The sequence below is a fragment of the Cheilinus undulatus genome, linkage group 5 (genome assembly GCF_018320785.1).
Source record: "Cheilinus undulatus linkage group 5, ASM1832078v1, whole genome shotgun sequence".
Lineage (NCBI taxonomy): Eukaryota > Metazoa > Chordata > Actinopteri > Labriformes > Labridae > Cheilinus > Cheilinus undulatus.
In genome coordinates this window covers 32,396,929-32,417,974 of record NC_054869.1, presented here as the reverse complement: position 1 = coordinate 32,417,974, position 21,046 = coordinate 32,396,929, and the positions used below count along the sequence as shown (strand labels likewise).

The 21,046-nt window shown below is 37.8% G+C and overlaps 1 protein-coding gene across 1 annotated transcript; it reads left to right on the top strand.

Moving 5' to 3' along the window:
* Window positions 1-4,868: 4,868 nt before the first annotated feature.
* paip1 (poly(A) binding protein interacting protein 1) lies at window positions 4,869-20,368 on the top strand. Its single transcript, XM_041787785.1, has 11 exons — window positions 4,869-5,261; window positions 7,637-7,788; window positions 8,013-8,207; window positions 8,966-9,078; window positions 13,491-13,602; window positions 13,803-13,922; window positions 14,015-14,121; window positions 14,512-14,629; window positions 14,746-14,800; window positions 16,893-16,971; window positions 19,280-20,368. Exons 1-11 carry the CDS (start codon window positions 5,063-5,065, stop codon window positions 19,365-19,367), a joined length of 1,338 nt encoding a protein of 445 aa, XP_041643719.1. The 5' UTR covers window positions 4,869-5,062; the 3' UTR covers window positions 19,368-20,368.
* Window positions 20,369-21,046: the final 678 nt, after the last annotated feature.

Sequence of the window (21,046 nt, the reverse complement as noted above, 5' to 3'; positions counted from 1 at the left end):
CTTACCAAACAAACGGGAAGCTTGCAGACCAACCACAACTAAGTGGGAGGAGGGTAACATCACATGTGGCCTGTAGATGTTGACATAACTTCCTATAAAACCATAAATGGGGCCGTATTTTATGATAGCAAGGGGATTTAAATACTAAAGATGGACATTACAAGACTTGTGGCTAATGCCTGTGAAAACATTGTGAAAAGTTGCTCCGACATGTTGTGCTACTTCCCATTTGGAAGCAGAAATGTGAATGAAGGAGAAACAGAGATATGACCTGTGTCTGACCACCCACTTCCCTCAGTAATCATCTACAAACACACTAATCAATGACAGCTGCCTCGATGCCAGATCAAAAGACCACGGGGAGAACATTAACACCACAGGCTTCCGGGCCTCATGTTCTCTTATCCCGCCTCTCTCCAAGCATCCATCGCAGCGCAGGCATGAAGCATCAGGGAGAGCAGACGAAGACAGGAAGATGGCTGTTAACTGTGTGCCCAGATTCATCCAAATTGACCCGTGACTGTGACTCCAGATTTTGGAGGAAGCAAAAACAACAAAAGGTACCTGACCTTTGGGAACTTATAGTAGAGGGAAGCATTCGCTGTAGGCGATAGTATATTGTCCTTTAAAGGTTGTTTAAGAATCACCACGACGAATGATTAATACCGAGGAATGCAGCACATTCCACCATGACAGTCAGGGCCCATGGCAACATATGGAATACTATTTCATGACCATCTATTACTGTTTCTCTGCACGCTCAAGTGATTGTGCAATATGGTACACCTCTGAGGCCAGATCCGCCGTAGGATACAGCAGGTATACCTTCAAGTAAAGTTGCTCAGTAAAGTTGCAGTCTTTGGATTAATTTAAATCTAATGACAATGAGGTAGATATTTGGCCACAGTGACTGCAGGTCTCCTTCAACTGTTTGGATTTTTATGTTTCCTAATAAAGGCTTAAGTTGCAAAGAGCACAGGGTGCAAATTGCCTCATTGGTATACAGCACATACAGTAGCAATGTATGTTCATTTAATTGCTGTGTAACCTCATTATGCAGTCAATAAATCCCCAGGGATATAACCTACATCATTTAAACTCATGCAACATAAAACTCAACTTTTCCTGAATCTAAAACTTGCTCTTTTGAGCGCTTGACCAAAACACTACAAGTCATTTGTCATCTCGTGCATTCCTAAGACCTGTGAATGTTTGAACTCCCTCCAAGACACTGGCATGGAGAGGTGAGGGGGAGACAGCAATAACAGAAAATAGGGGCAGTAATCTTTTATCAGAGTGGGTCTCTGCATTTCTGGCACAGGAATTCTCTGTGGCATAATGTGATCCAGCTTTGGGAAACAAGTGGAAAATGACTGGAGGCTACAACAACTAATGAATACGTACACTGAGAGGTCTGGTGGTGCAACACATGTTTGTAGTGGGCAGCTACTGAGTGAGCTCAGGGAGGAGAGAGGCGCTTCTGAGGGGCTGCACGGGTCCAGAAATTTCTCTGTGATGAAGAAATGAGAGTTCCATTTATTTCTAATCTTATCAGAGTAGTTTCTTATCTTCTAATCCAATTCAGCCACAGATATAAACATGATCGGCATCATTCTCTCACGCAAAACCCACAAACAGGAAAATAGCTGACATTCAGAAACCAAATGCATGTCCCTTTCTCTGAGTATCCATGGATTTTGCATAACATTGGTAGGCGTTTTATTAAAATCCAAGGATAATAGAAAAGTAAAAATTAAAATAAGCTGGACTAAAATAAGTCAACTTAAAATAACTTTAAAAAATAATATTTATTCAAAAGAACTGGCAGTGTAGATGAGTTCTTAACATTAATGCAGAAAACAAGGTGAGTTAAATATACTGTATAACTACAATGTAGCAGTTAAATATTCACATTAACAGGTTTATCTTACAACTTGGTAGAGTAGGAGGGAGTTCTGTAGAAACTGGGATCAAATTTCATCATAGTATTTTTATTTTTAAATTATAGAAAGTAATTTGCTTAAAATTTTGTTTACATTTTTCTCATTCAAGCTTCTGTTTTAAAATTCTGAAAAAAATTACCCTCTATGCATAGAAAAATCCTCTCATTAAGATTCCACCATAAACTACAGCATATTTACCTGCTTTTTAATTTGTATTTCTGAGTAGAATGTCACGGACAGATGTAAGCATCAGCAAATGAAACAAAAAAAAAAGAAATGTTTAATTTAGAGTTAATCTATTTTTCATTCAGGACACTGTGCAAGTGTAACAATGGGGGTAGAAGGGGCTGTTTTACTTATTTGGAGGAGGCTGAGGCTAGGGCTGGGAAATTAATCGCAAATTAGATTCAATCACAATATGGCCTGCTGCAATTTACAAATCGCAGAAGTTGCAATATTACTTTAACTTCAAATGTGTCACAATAGCAGTCAAATACATTCATGTCTTGCAGCAGCAGAGATTTTATGCACATTATGCAATAATTCAAGTGTCATTTTTTAAAACGGTTTACATGAATCCTCCTTTTCGTATTTTATGTTTGTTTTAGTCAAAATGAGTGACATAAAAATGATAATCCCCTTCAATTAAGCATTTTTTTTTTAAGATTTATTTTTGGGCTTTTTCGTGCCTTTATTAGAAAGAGGACAGTGGATAGAGTTGGAAACGGGGAAGAGACATGCAGGAAATAGAGCCACGGGGCGGATTCGAACCCGGGTCGCCTGCATACATGGTGCGCGCCTTAACCACTGAACTACCGGCGCGCCCTTCAATGAAGCAATTGGGTATAAAATGTGTCAATATGAGCAGAAATAACTAGTTCATTCTATCTCATACTGATGAAGCTTGCCATTAGTTCATACCCCCAGCTGCAGTCAGCTTATAGCTATCTTCACCTCCCCCACCCCAGCCTCCTCCTTTATAGTGTAAGGCCATGTACACACGCAGCTGAGTATTTTCTAAAACAAATTTCCCCCTTTATTTGTTTTTAAAAATACTTTCGTCCACACCTGATCATTTACAAAAAAAAACTCGTCTACACATAACCGGAAAATCCCCGTTAAATGCTGCTCTAAGCATGCCACACCCATCGGTGGCAGTATTTTTCAGATGTGAAACCCGTGCCAGCCAATCAGAATGAACTTCCATCATTCTGTCTCTTCCGCCAGAGATTCAAACCATAGACGATTCGAACACGGCGCAAGCTGTGACGTTTGAGAACCAAAAACTCCGTTCCCTGGTGTACACATGTAACCACGAAACCGGAGTTTTCCAAAATCTCCACTTTGGCCGGAGGTTTTTAGAAAAGATCGTTTTTAGTGATGTAAAACTGCGGTTTTGTGTGGATGACAGGCCTAAACGTATAAAAATATATGTGGTTTCCCAGATACCTGGCTACGCGTGTACAAGACCTAAAACTTGTTGCAACCTCATGTTCAGATTCATGCTACCATGGATTAATTTCTTCCAAAACAATTTCTTTGTTTTCAGTGCACATTGTCATTTATGTATCCATTCATGTGGGGGTTTCTAAGCCATTTACTCCCTGAAAAGTCAAAGCAGCTGCTCATCTTTCCCAGGGAGCATCTTTAGAGCAGAGCCTTCTCCGCCAAGTTAAAATGTATATCCATTTAGCAATAAAATGGTTAAATGTATGATGAGTGTTCCCGACTGATTGTAGGTTATGATATAGAATAATTTATTGCTTGAATTTGTTGAAAAATGCATAAGTTCACGAACCTAATAAGAATCGTATACTAAATTGCAATATTTGGGGGAAAAAAAATCGCAATTAGACTATTTTTTACAAATCGTACAGCCTTATATGAGGCCCTTCACCATTTAGCAAAAGCAGTCCTAGCTCATAAGCAAATATTTTGAAGCATTTCTTTTCAGTTTGCAAAGCCAGAGAACTACAATACATCTAAACAATTTGAAATATACACTCGAATACCCTATTTGCTAAAACTCCCCACACCTGAATATCTTAACATGTCTATATGCCTCATGTAACTTTGAAATTCATTGTTTCAAAAAGCCAAAAGGAACAATCTATCTTCAACAAGTCAGTAAGGATCTACCTAAATTATTTGCTTGATATGAGGACATTTTGGTTAGGGGTGCATGATATTATCAGTATATTAGTATCGGCAGACGCTAGCTTAAAAAGTAAATCAGCGGTATCGGCAGATATGAAAATACCAGCTGATATCTGCAACAGATGCTTTGGCAATAAAAATCTGACTATTTCAGCTGCTGCAAGTATTGGCCGAACAAATAAGTTAGTGGAGTTTTAGACTGGGCCGACAGACTTATGTCACTTAAGTATTTTTCTTTACTATCTATCCTTACACTTGGCCCCTTAGTCATTTTAGCCATATTGTTATTATTCAATATGGCTGATGCATACCTATAATGAATTACCAGCTCTTGGAGCACCTTGCCAAACGGTGTAACCGCATATGAGGCCAACACTGTTATAGGGAATTCCCTAGTGTTGAAGAGTTTAGGAAGAGATAGTGGGATTTTTCTTTGATGGATGAAAAATTAGAAAGAGTAAGTAAATGGGCATAAATTTCACCGAGTTTTCGAAAATATGCGGACTACCCACCGTTAAGCACGACAGCTATGCAGCCTCTCTGACCTCGTCTCTCTCATTATCAGCTAGTTTTCCGCTAAAACTGAGTTCGCATAAACAATGAAACATTCATACATACTTCATACGTGGTGTTTAAGTGAAGATTTTGAATAATCTTACCATCACCATCAGCCCTCTACAGTATCATTCGCGACTGATTTTCACTCCACGCCGCTAGATGGAGCTAGTTGTATTTCTAAAACACGCTGACAATGACAGCGAGTTTGTTGTTAAAGGAAGTGGCATAAAAAGTTGTGTGGAGCAGTCCGATATAGAAAAAAAGGCATCATGAAAGAGAGATAGGGTGTGTTTTGCTGCTTAACAAAAACCAAACGATCCAAAAATAGTTTGTCCGGTACATAGCATTGTTTCTATCTATTCTCTGATGCTGCCTTGAGAGTCGGGGCTGACAAACGAGCAGTCATGAACGATAATTTCGACCGAGCTCCCGGAGCAGGGAGAAGCAGGAACCTTCCTGGAGACCCAGGGTTCGTGGGTACAGCCGTGGATGGGGAGACCAAATCCACGCTGTTCAACCAAAGGGAACCACTGAGACAGCCGCGAACATGCCCGCCATTTGCGGAGAACAACATGAGCACGGTTAACGACGTGGGTGTTGGAGGTACGGAGCCGTTAACTAGCTAACTTAAACGTCAATAGAGCTAGCAGTTAGCTCAGCTAGCTACTTTCAGATTCGTTTTCGTGTAAATGCCATTTGCTGACATTGCCACCGAAGGCCGACATGTGTCTGCCCTCTGTCAGTTTTTGAAGAAGCGTTTGGAAATAAGCCTCTAACTTCACCTGAAAAGTTAGATGCGGTTCTTGCTAGCTAGCCGTTAAACATCATTTAATTTGGCTAACGTCAGCTAGCATTTTGGCTGTGCGTCACGCACCTGTTGGATTGTTGTTTCATATGAGGTAATTCCACATCTAAATTAAGCTCCCACTCAGATGTCCCATAGCTGGCAAGTTACACGTAACACTGCCGGCTGACTCACCCAGTTAAACCGTATGAATGTAGAGCAAATATATACTATAGTTAACCTAACGTTGCATTTAGTTAGCATTACAAAACAGAGGGGAAGTATAACTTCTCCTTCCACATCTGATTGAGAAGCTTGCAGTCACTACTAGGAATATCTCTGAGAGAGAGAGAGAGCTGTATGGCTTATGCCTAATTCTTTGTCTTTTGGTTGGAAGTCTGCATCAGAAGATATTGCACTATACTGATCTTCTCCAAGTTTGAACACACCTGACTGTGCTGTAACAAACTGAAAGAAAGTATTTGTAGTAACTTTAAAACACACAGTTACAGATTGCTTCAAAAGTTGAAGCAAACCTACAAATTAAGGAAGAAATCAAGAAAGATATACACAAATAAATCACAATGTCAGACAAGGAAAAGGTAAGTATCTGGTAAAAAAAAAAAAAAGTACAAGAAAAGGGTTGAATGCATGAAGACATATCTATACACATGAGTCTTCAGAGGCTTTTTTAAAGAATCTCAAATATTTTTCAGACATGATGAACTGTGGGAGATGATCTGGAGAGAAGGATGTAAAAAAGTTGTTACATGATCACTTGTTTTTTTTTTTTTGTAATGTTTTGTAGAAAGAAGGCCGAGATTAGATCATCTAAACAGTGTGACTCACACATGTATGAAAGGCATAACATGCTTGAAACTGCAAAATCTCACAGATATACCCATGGATGAGTTGTAAAAGTTAGAATTTTGTATTGAAATAGCAATGGGTTTGTGTTTCTTTGTTTGTTTAGATCCCCATTAGCTTCAGGATTCACTGGAAGCTATTCTTCTAGGGGTCTCTCAGATTTTAAGATACTGTAGCTATTAACTTTTTTTTTGTAACACAGCAGATAATTTTGATATTTGCATTTAAGTATACAATGTAGAAAAAAAATCAGTTGAGTTCTTTTTAAGGGACAAAATATTTTAACACCTCTGTAGCTTTGATTGGCGAGGATAAAAGTTTGACTATACCAGCCAGGAAGACAATTGAACTTTCATCTTTGAATACTGATTGATCATTTACCTTAGCTATTACTGAGTGTCCAAACTTGTTGGTCTAAAACCCAAAAGTATTTGGGTTACTGATTATTGATTTACTTGTATATAAGCTAGTTTCATTACGCCTGTGGTTATCACTTTATACTGTAACTGAGGAGACAGTTTTAATTTAGAAGTGCTGGAGTTGAGAGCGCAGTTCTGCTGTTGTTGGGGGTGTGATGTGTAGTCATGTATGTTTGCACAGTGTTAGGCCACAGGACCTCTTGCTCACTGAGCTTGATCCCCTTTCTGCAGGCATGTCTTTGGAACCCTAGATGGAAAATTTAAAGATCCAGTAATCCTTTGTCGCACAGTCTGTAGTGCCTGAGGACAGGTGTACACAACTTCATTACATAAAATGTTAGGTTTTACTCTTCATAGTAAAAATTAGTCATTGGGCTCATATGATCCCAATAGCACCTGTGTGGGTTGCTGTCAAGTAGTTTATCATGATAACTTTTCCAGTTAAGTTGCTCAGCCCTTCCAACTACACTCTGTTTATCTGATGCTCTTGCTTTGCTCTGAAGACTTTCTGTGCGGCTTGTAAACTCAAAAGTAACACCAATGAGCAAAAATTATTTCACTGTTGGACACTTCTTTTATTTGGTGAATACTTCTTATGTATTTTGTTGTGAACCGGCTCGCATGTAGGATCCTTTTGCTTTAAACATAGCCTGGTAAATGATCACCAAGCCTACACTACCCTTTTTGAATTAGTTTTGCTTGAAATAAAACTATACCCAGTTGTTTAAGTATCTCTACTGTTAATCAGCAATACAGTAAGAACCCACTTTTAAAGATCAGTTATTTCTAAGCAGAAGCAATACCTTAGAGCATTGTCAGTCTTATCTTTAAGATAAGATATAGCCTATTTCACATGTGAGATGAGAAATGTCAAATAAATAAGACTAAAACTTTTTTTTTGTTCCCAGATTTAAAAAAGCAGAACAAACCACAACAAAATGCAAATGCCAACAGTACTTCTGCCTCAAAAAGGTGCAATGATGTGGATTCTTTGGTCAAGTCTTCAAAGCTGTCAGCCAATGCCCCAGAGTTTGTCCCCTCTGGAATCAGCCTGAGTGAGGTAAGGAGTATTATTTTACATCAGTACTTCCTTTATTGTGATACTTTAGCTTATTTTTTTAAAACACATGGGTCTGATGTTATTTTCTTAATTTCTGATGTTAATTTCTAAGCATTACTATCTCAAATAATTTGATTTAATTCTTGCTCAATTATTTAGCATCTTTGTAGTAAAGCTATTGGTATAAAATATTTCTTGAATTTTTAATTTTGATGTTTGCACAGGACCCCACTTTTTATAATGATAGTGAAAGCTATGATGAGCCAACCTTGGCTGACATGGTCACGGACTTCCTGGGCCACCTGAGCTCCTCACCAGGGTCTTTTGAGTCTGATGTTGAACACATAACCAGCATGCTCAACTCCTGGGTCACTACTGAAGAGTCGTTGCATGAGCTGGTGGAACTGATTTACACACAGGTTTGTAGAGACACATTAAGCCCTCTATTAGCTTTTTTATATAGATATAACGTAAAACGACTTTAGATCTGACTTGTTCAAAACATGATACAAATGAAAATGTACCTAAGTCCATGTTTCTGACATCCTAGAACAGGGGTGTCCAAACTATGTCCCAGGGGCCAAATGCGGCCCGCAAGTCATTTTTGGCTGGCCCTCAACAAATTCTTAAAATTAAATGAAATATGGCCCACGTAGCTTGTACTAGACTACATTATTCCTGTTAGTTTCAGTACAAAGCAATGCTACCATGCTAGTTCTGTAAACAAACATTTTGAAAGATGAATTTGTTCATTTCTGACTTTGTTCATTTTGCACGACTAAATTGAGACACCATACATGGTAAATAAATTGGCAATCAAAATAATGATATCTTGATTTATTATACCATGATAGATCACAATAGCAAACAGCAGCACCAATGATGTTCCAGGGACAGAGACAGTGGTATCAATGGCTGACCAGTGCCCCTGAACTCTGATTGGCCAACTCAGACTCCTTAAAATGATTAGTTATTGGCTTTGTCAGTCATTAAACAGCCATTAACCTACATTAGACTGGTTTTACTAACTTAATATCTTCAAGGTGAGGTATATGAAAGAGGCCTCACCAGCCTTATTTATCGCTGTATGTGGTCCCAAATGGAAAACGTTTGGACACCCCTGTTCTAGAAGTGTAGACTCTACAGCATCAATAGTAATTTGTATTTTTTATTGTAGTCTACTGCCATTCCAAACTTCTCCTACACTGGTGCCAGGCTTTGTAATTACCTGTCCCATCACCTCAATATCAGCCCACCAAGTGGCAACTTCCGTCAGCTACTCCTGCAAAGGTGAATCATCTCTGTTTTTCCTAAAAATGAGCTTTAAAATCAGGGATAGATAATATAGGAGAAACTACTACTTCCTGTTTTGATAAATGTAATTTTTTTATTTAGAACTTTATGGATGCCAAAAGGAGGTTTAACATTTTAGATTTATAAAAAACCCAACTTTTTAAAACCTATATTCAGTTGAATACAGCATGAAGAAAAGACATTTAATATGCAAGCTGTATGACAGAGCATCTTTACCAATTTGTTGCATGATCTTTTGTTTGAACAACACTCTATAGGTGTCTGGGCACTAAAGATTAGGGATGCACCGAAATGAAAATTCTTGGCTGAAACCGAAAACTGAAAATGAGGAAACCAAGGCCGAAAACCGAAACACCGAAAGAAATTATTATGCCAATTATTAGTACCATTGCATTTATGGCTATGACTGTGTACTAACCTCACTAAAATCAATTGCAATCGCAAAAATTAATATTAATGCTTCAAAGAATAAATCAATTACAAAATTATGTAAATATTTATTAAGCACTGACATTCCAACAATACACAATATAAGATAAAATAAAATACAAAATAAAATGTTTAACTTGACCGCAATCGTGTATACATTAAATCAGTGGTTCTCAACCTTTTTTCAGTCTTTTCCCCCCTTTGAAGTATTTTTTTCAGCCAAGTTCCCCCTAAACAGTGCAAAGCTTTTTGGCCAAAAAGAAAGACATTAAAGAGAGCTGTGACAGCCATCTGATTTATCGAACTTTATAACTGATAAACACTTTCAAATTACAAGTATTTTTCATACATTTTAGATATTAAAAATGCATTACTAAAGTCATGGCACATCTTCTCATCGCTAAATGTGGGAATTTAAATTAATGTAGCTATTGAAAACAGTGACTGGAAAGGCTTTAAACCCAGAAGTGTGCAAAACTCTGCTCAGCTGCAGTGGTCTCTCTGGAACAATATGGAAATAAAAACATAGAGCAAGAAAGAACTAAAAACCTGTAAATAATAAACAAATTATAAAAAAAGACTTCTCTCTTCTCTCTTCTCAAAATGAAATCATAAACTTAGTTATAGATCAACATTTCTTCACAAAAAATAAATCATAAACCTTTTTATGAATGGAGAGGTTGTGAATAGAGTGATTGACAGGCATGTGCCAGTGTGGGTCAAACCATCCTGCCATGGGGGAGACTCAGGGGGTTTTAGGGTGATTAAATTTATCAGCATACAAAATATTAACTCCAATTTATAAACTTAAAGTCCTTACACCTATACCCAATTTTTTCATGCAAATTATTACACAAAATATTTACATTTAGAACCTGTAGCGAGTCAAAGCAAGCTTCCTCACCTGCAACATCATTTCGCAGCGCGACATTACTGCGGATATTTAAGTAGCGCATTTGCGCTCATATGGGCATGTTGGGCTGCCTGTTGCCTGTCTCCCTCTCTACCAGGCTAAAAAAAAAGGGCAAAAACATATACATATATATAAGGCGATATCAAACATCAGGTGGTGTTGGAGAGGAGGACGTTTTTGTTCTTCTGTCTACCTTAAAAATCGGCACCACCACCATGTGCCCTCGTCGTAGCGAAACTCACACAGCTGGAGCTGTTTCTAAACTAACGGGACTTTAGTGAAATATTTACCAACACAGTCTCCTCTGACCTCAGACATACAACTTATAAAAGCTCCAGATCAACCAGCTAAATGACTCCTCTGGACAGTCTGGAACACAAACAGTTGAGCCAGTCTGTGCGCTGTGGAGAGAGTTAACTCCTCTCACCGCGAGCCTCAGCTTAGCAACATTATACTCTTACTGATCATATTTGACATAGAATGAATGAAAAGTCAGTCCCTCCTCGTACAAACTTGGCTGGCACAGTGAATGAAACCGTGGAACAAAACGGCACTGACGTCCTGGCTGTGCGTAAAAGTGCCACGTTACGCACGGAGTGAAGGACAGAGAGGGACAAACCTCCTTTTATCTTCCGCTTCAATAAATATCACTGTTTATCAGAGGACAGAGAAAACACAACGCAGACGTTCGCAGCATGAATTTGATTTTAGAATGTACGTAATATACTCGCAAAAACGTGCAGCTCCTGACATGCAAAGAAAGGCGCTATTTGCTTAAATAGCCGGCATGTATTTTAAAATCCCGCGTACCCCCTGGAGTGCCTTCCCATATGTGTACCCTTATTTGAGAACCACTGATCCAAGCGCGTGCTGGCCGCGGTTTTTGCTTGCGTCATCACAACGTCGTGTTTTGGCCTTCTTGTTTCGGTGATTAAAGTCTTTCGGCCGAAAACCAAAAATGCACTTTTGGGCCATTTTCGGCCGAAAATTTTCGGTGGCCGAATTTTCGGTGCATCCCTACTAAAGATGTTAATTGTTGAGGTGGAAGGTAGGGTTGTTCCGATGCAAGTAGCAGAAATATGTCCGATACTGCTTAAAATGCAGGTATCGGTATTGGCGAGTACACGAGTTTATGCACTGATCTTACTATTTGGTTTAACTTTATGGTTTGCTTCGTTTAGCCATGCTAACTGTTAGAGCTATAAACTGGAAATAAATTCTTCTTCACTGCCACTGAATGGACGGGCTTCCGTTTTTAGCACAGCGGCAGCAAAGAAGAACAAAGGGACCCGCTGAAGCAGCAAAGAACGGAGGCTGTGTGACAGTTTTTCTCAGAATGTGATCGTTAAAACGCCTCCAGACTGGCACTGTCATACAAGACAAGAAGGGACACAGTTTATAGAAACTTAAATAACTTTTAAACCATAAATCGTTACATCTCACTTGTTTTTCCTTTAGAAGCTAGCCGTTATGTTCTCCTATTGATGCTGTTGCTGCCTTTGAGTCCCGTGCAGCAGCATTTTCAGCTAGCCTGGAACTCGTGTGTCTTTTGGGGACTTTAATGATTAAATCCACACCAGCAAACCCGATATTGAACATCTTCTATCAATTTAAACCGAATTATGATCATTTATTACTGCTAGCTCGAATGCTAATCGCAATATTGTTTCTCTCTGTGAGTGTCTGTCAGCCAATAGCAGGCTGTTCCGTAATCACGTGATGCTGCCCAAACTAGCGGAAAGGAGAGATTGAGTTCAATGCAATTGATGATTTATACAACTGTATACATTGAGTACATATCTGTATAAAATAATTGTTAATATGCAAGTTGTAAGTTTCATATTGTATTTGGAAAACTGCACTAAAGTTTGTATTTAAAAAAAGAGAGAGATAGAGAGAGCCTGTGATGCAGCCCCCTATATTATTGTTATTTTAATATTTAGCAGCAAAACTCAATAATCAGCAGGAAAACAACTTTAGGGTTGCAGAGATGCTGTACATTTACAATTCTATTTGTGGAGCCATGTTCTGAGTCAAATATAGGTCTAAAATAATTTGTTAGCCTGAACAGTCAGTTCAGAAAGTTCAGACTGGTATTGGACCAGTACTTGGTATTGGCCGATACCAACACCTTGGAATCGGAATCATATCGGAACATCCTTAGTGGAAGGGGACATTACTAGGTTTCTGTTGTCATATTTGCTGCTTCATAATATCCCATACATTCTCAATGGGTAACAGGACTAGACTGCATGCAGGCCAGCTCAGTAACTACTCTTACTGTGAAGCCATGCTGTTGTAACTCATACCTCATGCAGAATGTAGCTTTGGGTGTCTTTGTGAATAAGCAGAGATGTCCTTGAAAAAGACACTGTCTGGGTGTTGGCATATATTGCTCCAAAACTTGTATGTACCTCTCAGTATCACAGTGCCTACACAAATGTGCTAGTTACCCATGCTATAGGCATTTATACACCCAAACAATATCACACATACTGGCTTTGGCACTTTGTATTGAAATGATCTGGATGGTCTGTCTCATCCATTGTTTCCAAAAATAATGTGAAAAGTGGCTTTTCAGACCACAGCTCACTTTCCACTTTAGGTCAGTCCATCTCAGATGAGTTTGGGCCCAGAGACCCCACATTATTGTTGATTATAAGTGACAAATTCTTTCGGGAGTGCTCCTTTTATATCAACTCATAGTACTATCACCTGTTACCAATTACCCACTTACCTGTGGCATGTTACAGGTGTTTTTTGAGCAATACAAACTAGCACAGTCTTTTCTTGCCCCTGTCCCAACTTCTTTGGAACATGTTACCGGCATCAGGTCAGTTTTTGTATATTTCCAAAAAACAATAATGTTTATCCCTTTGAACATTTAATATTGTCTTTGTGCTGTATTCAATGTAATAAAGGTTTTCATTTCTATTAAAAGCTTTTCATAGCTAGCTATGGGGTGATAAAAACATGAGCGACATACGTAGCGATGTGAAGAATGTTTTTGGTGGCTGTTAAAAAGAAAGACTGTTGTTTTGTGTAGATGTCGAACAGAGTTTGAACAGAGGGATGTCGCTGTTAAAGGAGACCCTGAAACACGGAAGAAATTCCACTCCTTTGTGTTATTTTTGGGAGAGCTCTATCTTAACCTGGAGGTAAGATATTTGGCATTTTATGCATCAATATTGTAGCAAACTTTTATTTAGTTACTTTGTTAAAACTTACACAACAAACTGTTCTCCTTGCTGAACCACTTAATTTCACAGTATTAAGTCCTATATTTAGCCACATTTAGCAGTGTTTGAAGCAGGTTGCGACTCAGTCACACTTTGTGCCAATCTCTTTCTGTATTTAGGTAAAGAGTGGAAAAGGTCTTCGAGCAGATATCCTCCTCGCTGCTCTTAATGAGCTCATGAAGAGTCTCTTTGATAATCCTGTGGATGCGAATCTCATCTGTGCTGTCAAACTACTTAAGGTTTCAAATTTCAATTAGAAACTTTTGTAATCAAAGCTTTTGAGCTATGTCTGTGTTTAGGGATGTAAGAAGAATGTGTTTTGATTTAACAGCTGACAGGCTCAGTCCTGGATGACGCATGGAAAGAGAGTGGAAAACCACACATGGAAGAACTGATCCGCAAAATAGAAACTGTTCTACTGGATGCCACATGCAGCAGGTACGTATTTCAATATGGGTTGTTATTTGCAGCTGTTCCTCAAGGTTTAGACTGAAGGAAACTTATGATTTAGAATCCTTCAAACCTGCTCTTAGATCAGAGATGTTGTGAATGAGCAGAGTTGTTCAAAGAGGTATCTGCTATAGTAGTCACAGAATGTGTTTTAACTGTTACTGTTAATAAAATCCTCCATTATCCAGAACATTGTAGGAATAGGTAATCTTATAACAACACCAAAAGAAATCCTGTTTTTATTAGAAATACCTCAAAACTTCAAAAGTCTGCCATAAAGTGAGTCAAGGCTGAAATGCCAAAAAGAAGGAACAGTTAAGAATAGCAGGCTCACAGACACCCAGGGTTAGCTTTCTCATAAGAGCATTTTCTTCTTAGGGATGTCAGACAGATGCTTCTGAAACTAGTTGAGTTGAGGTCTAGTGACTGGGGCCGAGTCCGAGCTGCTGCAGCAGCCAGCAATGCCACACCAGAAAATGATCCCAACTACTTTATGGTAAGTCCCAGCCATCCCACACTCCCTGATCTCTTTGCTCTTTATTTGCACATTTCTCTTACAAGTGTGTTGTGAATTTGTTTTCTGTTTGACACTGGTTTTGTTTCTCCTCTCAGAATGAGCCCACGTTCTACACAGAAGATGGCACTCCTTTTACAGCAGCAGATCCAGGTAAGGCTATTGAAACATTTCCAACATGGATCAGGTGGGGGAAACTTGACTTCAATTGATTCAATACAGCTGGACAACAAGGCCTTATATTACCCTGGTAAAAATAAGTCAGTTTAATAGATGCCTCTGAATGCCAAACCCACAAAAGAACTCTAATCCGTCATTTCTGGGAATGGGAGAAGTTACAGATATTTTGGAGAGCAGTAGTGAGATGAATTGCTCATATAACCTCTAACCCCATTAGTCCATACAAATGTATGGCTGGTTTTCTTTAAATGATATGTTGTCTTCATACTTGCTATACTAATGGTATTTGATATGAAATGCACATTGGGTATTGATGGCCTTGCAGTTATGTCACACACCATGTACAGGGGTTGTAGTCCTCTAAGCAGTGGTGGCGGTCGGGGTTCATCTGGCCTGAGACTTCCTCCCCACATGTCATTTCCCAGTGTCTTTCCCAACTTCCTACTCTACCCTGTCCTGTCTAAATAAAGGCAACAAAAACCTAAAATAAAAGCAATGCAAAGTTATTATTTAACAATAAGTAGAGAGCAGCGTTGCTGTTTACAGGGCTATCAGCTGTGTTCAGGTAGTCACAACAACCAAACACATGCAAGATACTTCTTATTTATCTTCTTTTCAAAATTAGAAATTAAAAAAAAAATGGAAAAACATAATGTGTTGTCATCAGTCTAATCAAGAGATGGCAGAAATGTCTGTAAAACCATCATTTTGAACTAGTTAAACACCCCAGTGTTGGTTATTGTCATTATTATAAATTGGTAGGGGTGTAAAGGTACGTGTATTCGTACCACACCGATTTGGTACGTGCCTCTCGGTATTGTACAGACGTGTACCGAACGAATACATGTGGAATGGAGCTCATACACAGATGGAAAACCAGAGAACAGCCCACTGTCACACTGTCCTGGCAACCACACCATCACAGCAAATGACAACAACAGCCTGAATATTTCCAGATAAACGTGTCCTGTTTAGGAATACTTTGTTTCCTAGTAAAATTCAACAGTGGACAAAGACAACAACAGTAGCGCTGACATTTTTCAGCAGGTGTGTTGCTGACAGCACGTCATCCAGCAGACCAATCAAAGCATTTTAAAAAGGCTCCACTCAAACAAGAACATCACTGTAACGAGGGGGAACAACAAAAAGTCTCACCAGCCAGTTATCAATTTCCTATTCTTTAAGATAGTTTTTATTATAACAATGGTGCTCTGGCTCTGTGAATCAAATTAATTCTACCTTCAACTATCAGGCTCAGAGGGGGGAGAAAGAGGACGCCTTCATGTCTGCATCTGCGTCATGGTAAAGTTGTCCTCAGATTTCACACGGCTCTATCCTCTTTATCCACCAAGATGGGCTGTGAAAAGTTCTCCCAAACTTTGTAATAGGTCTCACTGGTTTAAAAAGTAATCCAGTGCTGAAGTCTGTTGAAATCAGCAGAATAGACGCTAATTTGCTTACTTAGCAAGCCAACTTATGGTTGTATGATGATGCGTTCAAATCGTCGGGGAAATTTTAGTATTTAAAGAATGGGTATAAATATGTCAATATATCAATGAAAAAAACCTAGGAATTCAAAATTATATTTATTTATATTTTTAATCATTGAAGAACTTTTGGGAGGAGGTTGCGGCATAATTAATAATTTAAATGTAATTTATTCAGTCTATTTACTTTAAAACAATTTAATTAAAACAAAAAAACAAATATATATATATATATATATATATATATATACACACACACACACACACACATATATATATATATATGTGTGTATATATATATATATATATATATATATATATATATATATATGTGTGTATATTTGTATATTTATTCGCTTCAATTACCGTACCGAACCGTGACTTCAAAACTAGGTACGTACCGAACCGAAATTTTTCTGTACCGTTACACCCCTATAAATTGGCATTTATTGTTGACTCATTGTGGTTGCAATATTCTTCATAGTCACAGAGTTAAGTCTGCTAAATATGAAGCTAAAGCAGTCCTCTATGTTTAAAGGACCACATTTGCCCTTAAATGTTCTTCTCTGTTTTTATAGAATATGCTGAAAAATACCAAGAGATCCTGGACAAGCAGGATTATTTCCACGACGCTTATGGAGAAAATGGAAATGAGTTGTAAGTATATATCAGAGGGGGTGAAAATACACAAGTCATACACTTTGGGACCTACTGATGGATGTTGTTATCAATGTTGTTCAAAGAGAGACATCATTTTCATATTGTAGGACTTTAAATTGCGTAATCAAATATGACACCATCAATATAAACTCATCAGAAATACACTCTACTTTGAGGTGAGACTCATTAAAGATACAAGATGAGGAAGTTTCAGTACTTTCAACACATTTTCATGATTAGATTTTTTTTTTTATGTTCAGTCATGTGACCAATGTGACACCACTCCAGCTTCACGCAACTGACCTGTGGGCCCCTGAGCTTGGCAAATGTGTTTGACTGCCCCACAATGCAACAGGGTCAAGCATGGTCTCAGTTTCAGTGTAGTCAGCAGATGGATGTGAAAGAGGGCTTAGCTTGCTCCTATCTTCTCTCTCAGAACTGTGTGTGTCTGTGAGCGTGTTTTTAATGTGTCTTTTGCATACACTTATTGAATATTGTGCTAACACTAGTTAAACATACATGTATAGGTATAAGTTTGTCAAAATAGCCCTAATTCATCTACATCTCCTACATTTTTTTACCCCTTAAATTTGTTAAGATGCTAAGAAGACAAATAGACAAAGCTATTCCTAAACTGCTGAATTTTTCAGACCTGTGTTCTCCAACTGAAAATTCCTAACAGTCAGTGCATATTTGTCCTGATTAGCATAGAAAAATGTCCCCTTTACGTCCATACAAGGGCATGAGACTACAGAGTTGTGTGCATACACAGAAGTCACACACGATTAAACAGAATTGGTATATAAATATCAAAGACTGTCAGAAATTTTGGATGAAGCCTAAATTATGTCATCAATTTGGTTGCTGAAAATGGCTTTTGTAGCCAATCAGCATTGGTCCCCTTATTAGAAAATGCTCTTGCAAGTCAAATTTAGACCAACTGAGAAACAGTTTAGCCCCTGACTAAAAGCTACAATCGGGGTGCCTGCAGATCCTTGAAAAGTCTGAAAAGGTCTTAAACACTTTAGAATTTTAGAACATAAATAGTCTGAAAAATACTTTTTACCTGTGAGAGGTCTTAAATTTTAGATGGCACTTTGACTAAAATGTGTCTTCATCCAATCTTAATTTCTAGCAACGTTCATTTGATTTTATTTGTGCTTATAGTGTATGATATGATTAATGTCACTGTACATTGTATTGATAGAAAAGAGGCATTAAATGTGCCAGCAATAAATAATTTTTTTTTTCTGTATGACACAAAGGCATCATATCAGTTGACAGTCCATTAAAAGTGCATTTAATAAATGAATTCGGCTCTGTCCAGTGTACTGGAAATCTCACAGGCCCCTCATTTTGCAATATTAATTTTCTTAGCTCAGGTAATTAAAAAGGGTCTTGAATTAGATTTTTAAAATTGTGTAGGAACCTTTTACACTGTGCAGACAAATCAGCCATGCTCCTTGTAATGCAAAACTCGTATCCCTCTAAAAACCAAAATGGACAAGTTGTTGAAAAAAATAGCTCCTTGTACAGTGTGTGCCTATAAAAACATACACTGTTACAACCAATGGTTAACCAGATGGATGTGAGAAACAAAACCATCTGGCGTGCCAGGTTAAGAGGTTACAGTTTGGCTGAAATATTCACAAAAGCATAAATATATACATAAATAAAATGACTCTGAATGTAAGAAAAAACTTGAGATGTTCTGAAATGGAAGATGAGCTGCTTAGAGTGCACATGATCGTGCTGATGTCTTTTTTTTAATAAGTTGGGCCAGTAGTGGAGTTAGAATATAAACTACAAGCAAACATTGGATGATATCACTCATAATAAAAGTTTGATCTTAGATTGTTGTAACGTGTCTAAAAACAAAAAATATGATGTTTTTAATGACTAATAAAAAGTTTTCAACCATTTAAAAAAATTTTTTTTGAATAATCACATTGCAGGTTTGATCAAACATTGCACTACTGAAATAAGGTTAACTAGATGTAAATCTTGTATATTTGTACAGTATGTTGGTTAAGGGATGTTCAAAATTAAGAAAAACATGGGGAAATATAGTTTTCCCCAGCATATGAGCACTCAAATGTGCACAATTGCTCTGTAGTGTTCTTAGATTTTGTTCCCAGCAAAGAGCTTATCCTTGTTAAGAAAACATCAGAGAAAGTCAGTCTTCTTAAAAGCAGCCTAAGGAGGTTTTAGGTTTTCTTTTTAAGAATGGTTGGTGAATGAGGCCCAAAGATCTTAAGCCTGTATAAGTCTGTGGCTCTAAATCTATACTTTTGTGCTTTCACAGATACGACTTCGAAGATGAGATGGAGCCCGAGATAGAAGAGGCGTTTGAGAACTTTTGTTTAGAGTCAGAGAGGAAAAGAAAACAATGACGTGCAACAAATACATACCCAACCAACTTACTGGAATGTTGAAAGCAGAGGAAACTAGCATCAGATAGGTTCAGACTTTTATTTTACAACAAACAAGCATTTTAACTAAAAGAGCTGTTTATAGTTGCACTTCAGTCAGTGTTGATGAGCAAGTGGGGACAATCGACAGGATAACTGTTCAACTTGTTAAGGTGGTGTTTTCAGACAAGGAAGGTTCCCCCTATTGTTTTGATTTCTTTTAAGAACTTTTCTTTGCATCTAAACTTAATGCCAAGAGAAAACTAGTGTGCTGTGGATTTGTTTTAGAGTTCTTTTTGGAACAGCAGATAAGTTTAAGAAAATTTGTGAATAATTTTGATATATTTGTGTGCATTATTTGATATATTTTAATTAATACCCCATGCATACCTTAAAGGCCAAAAACTTCAATCATTCGTCAAATGTAGATTGTCTTAATCCAAAATGCACTGTGCATAGCTGAAATGGTTTTACAGCACAACTATAATGTACATTGCAGAAAATGGTTTGGAATGGTCTCCTCAGTAAGGTTGCCAACCTGAAACACTAAATCCAAACTGGCTGCAGTTCTGTTGAATAAAGAGCCAGTACGTAACTGAGAGCACTCCAAAAATGTGGTTTTAAATTCTCTATCTGTTAAGTACAAATATAGGCTGATGCTGTTAAAAAAAATCCCTATTTTGGCGTTAAAGTCAATATTTTAAGTAACTTTAAGTTTCAATGCTGAATTCAGAGTTCTGAAAATGCAGTGCATCTAACCCAGTTTATTTCCTGAATGTAGCTTTAAATATCTACGTGGCGTTTTGCAGTTTGCAGCGGTCCCTGTGATCAAACTCGACTGCAAGAAGGATTCAATCTTAACCAAGACTGAAAGACTGTTTACCAGCAATCCATGGAGCCAGAAAAAAAAGAATGTTGTTTTATAGTTTGTAAATATAATTTATGGTATTGTTTGCCTGCAATAAACTCTTTATAATATGAAATTTGAGCTGCTTGATTTATGTTTGAGTGTTGTATTGTGAAATGACTTTATGACTATTATGGGCATTGTGACATGTAGTTATCAGTTTATTGGGTACACCAGAACAACTTTGTGCATTTGAATTTAAATTATTTTAGTTTTTCTGAAGCATATAGTCCTTTTTATTTGACAAATCTGTTCATAGTGTGCCAAAAACAAAACCACTGCATATCTAAAACAACAAAAAAAGTAGAATTGTTGGGAAGTTTCTGTCTTGAGTGTTTTGGTGACCCCCCTTGGATAAGGTGGTACTTCGATGTCTGCTTATCTGAGCTCACAATCAGACATCCCTCTAAATTCCTTTCTGTGGATAATGTAAAAAAGAAATTCCAGCAGACTGTTGTAAAACACTGAGACCTTTCAGACATGCTTAATAACTATCCATCATCTACATTGTAACTAGATCTACACGAGGGCCTCGGTTCAGCAATGCTAAATTAAAAGGCTGAATAAAATCAATGCATACTGTTTGCACTACTTGGAAAGCATTGCAAATTTTATGAGAGGACTTCCAGGAAAATGTGTAATTTATTTACACCATCATAAGATTATTCAGTCTTAAAATGCTCATGAGTTGATAATGAGTGGGTGAGAGTAGGGAGGCTTGAAAACTTCTTTTGCTGTAATGGCCCTGGCAGAA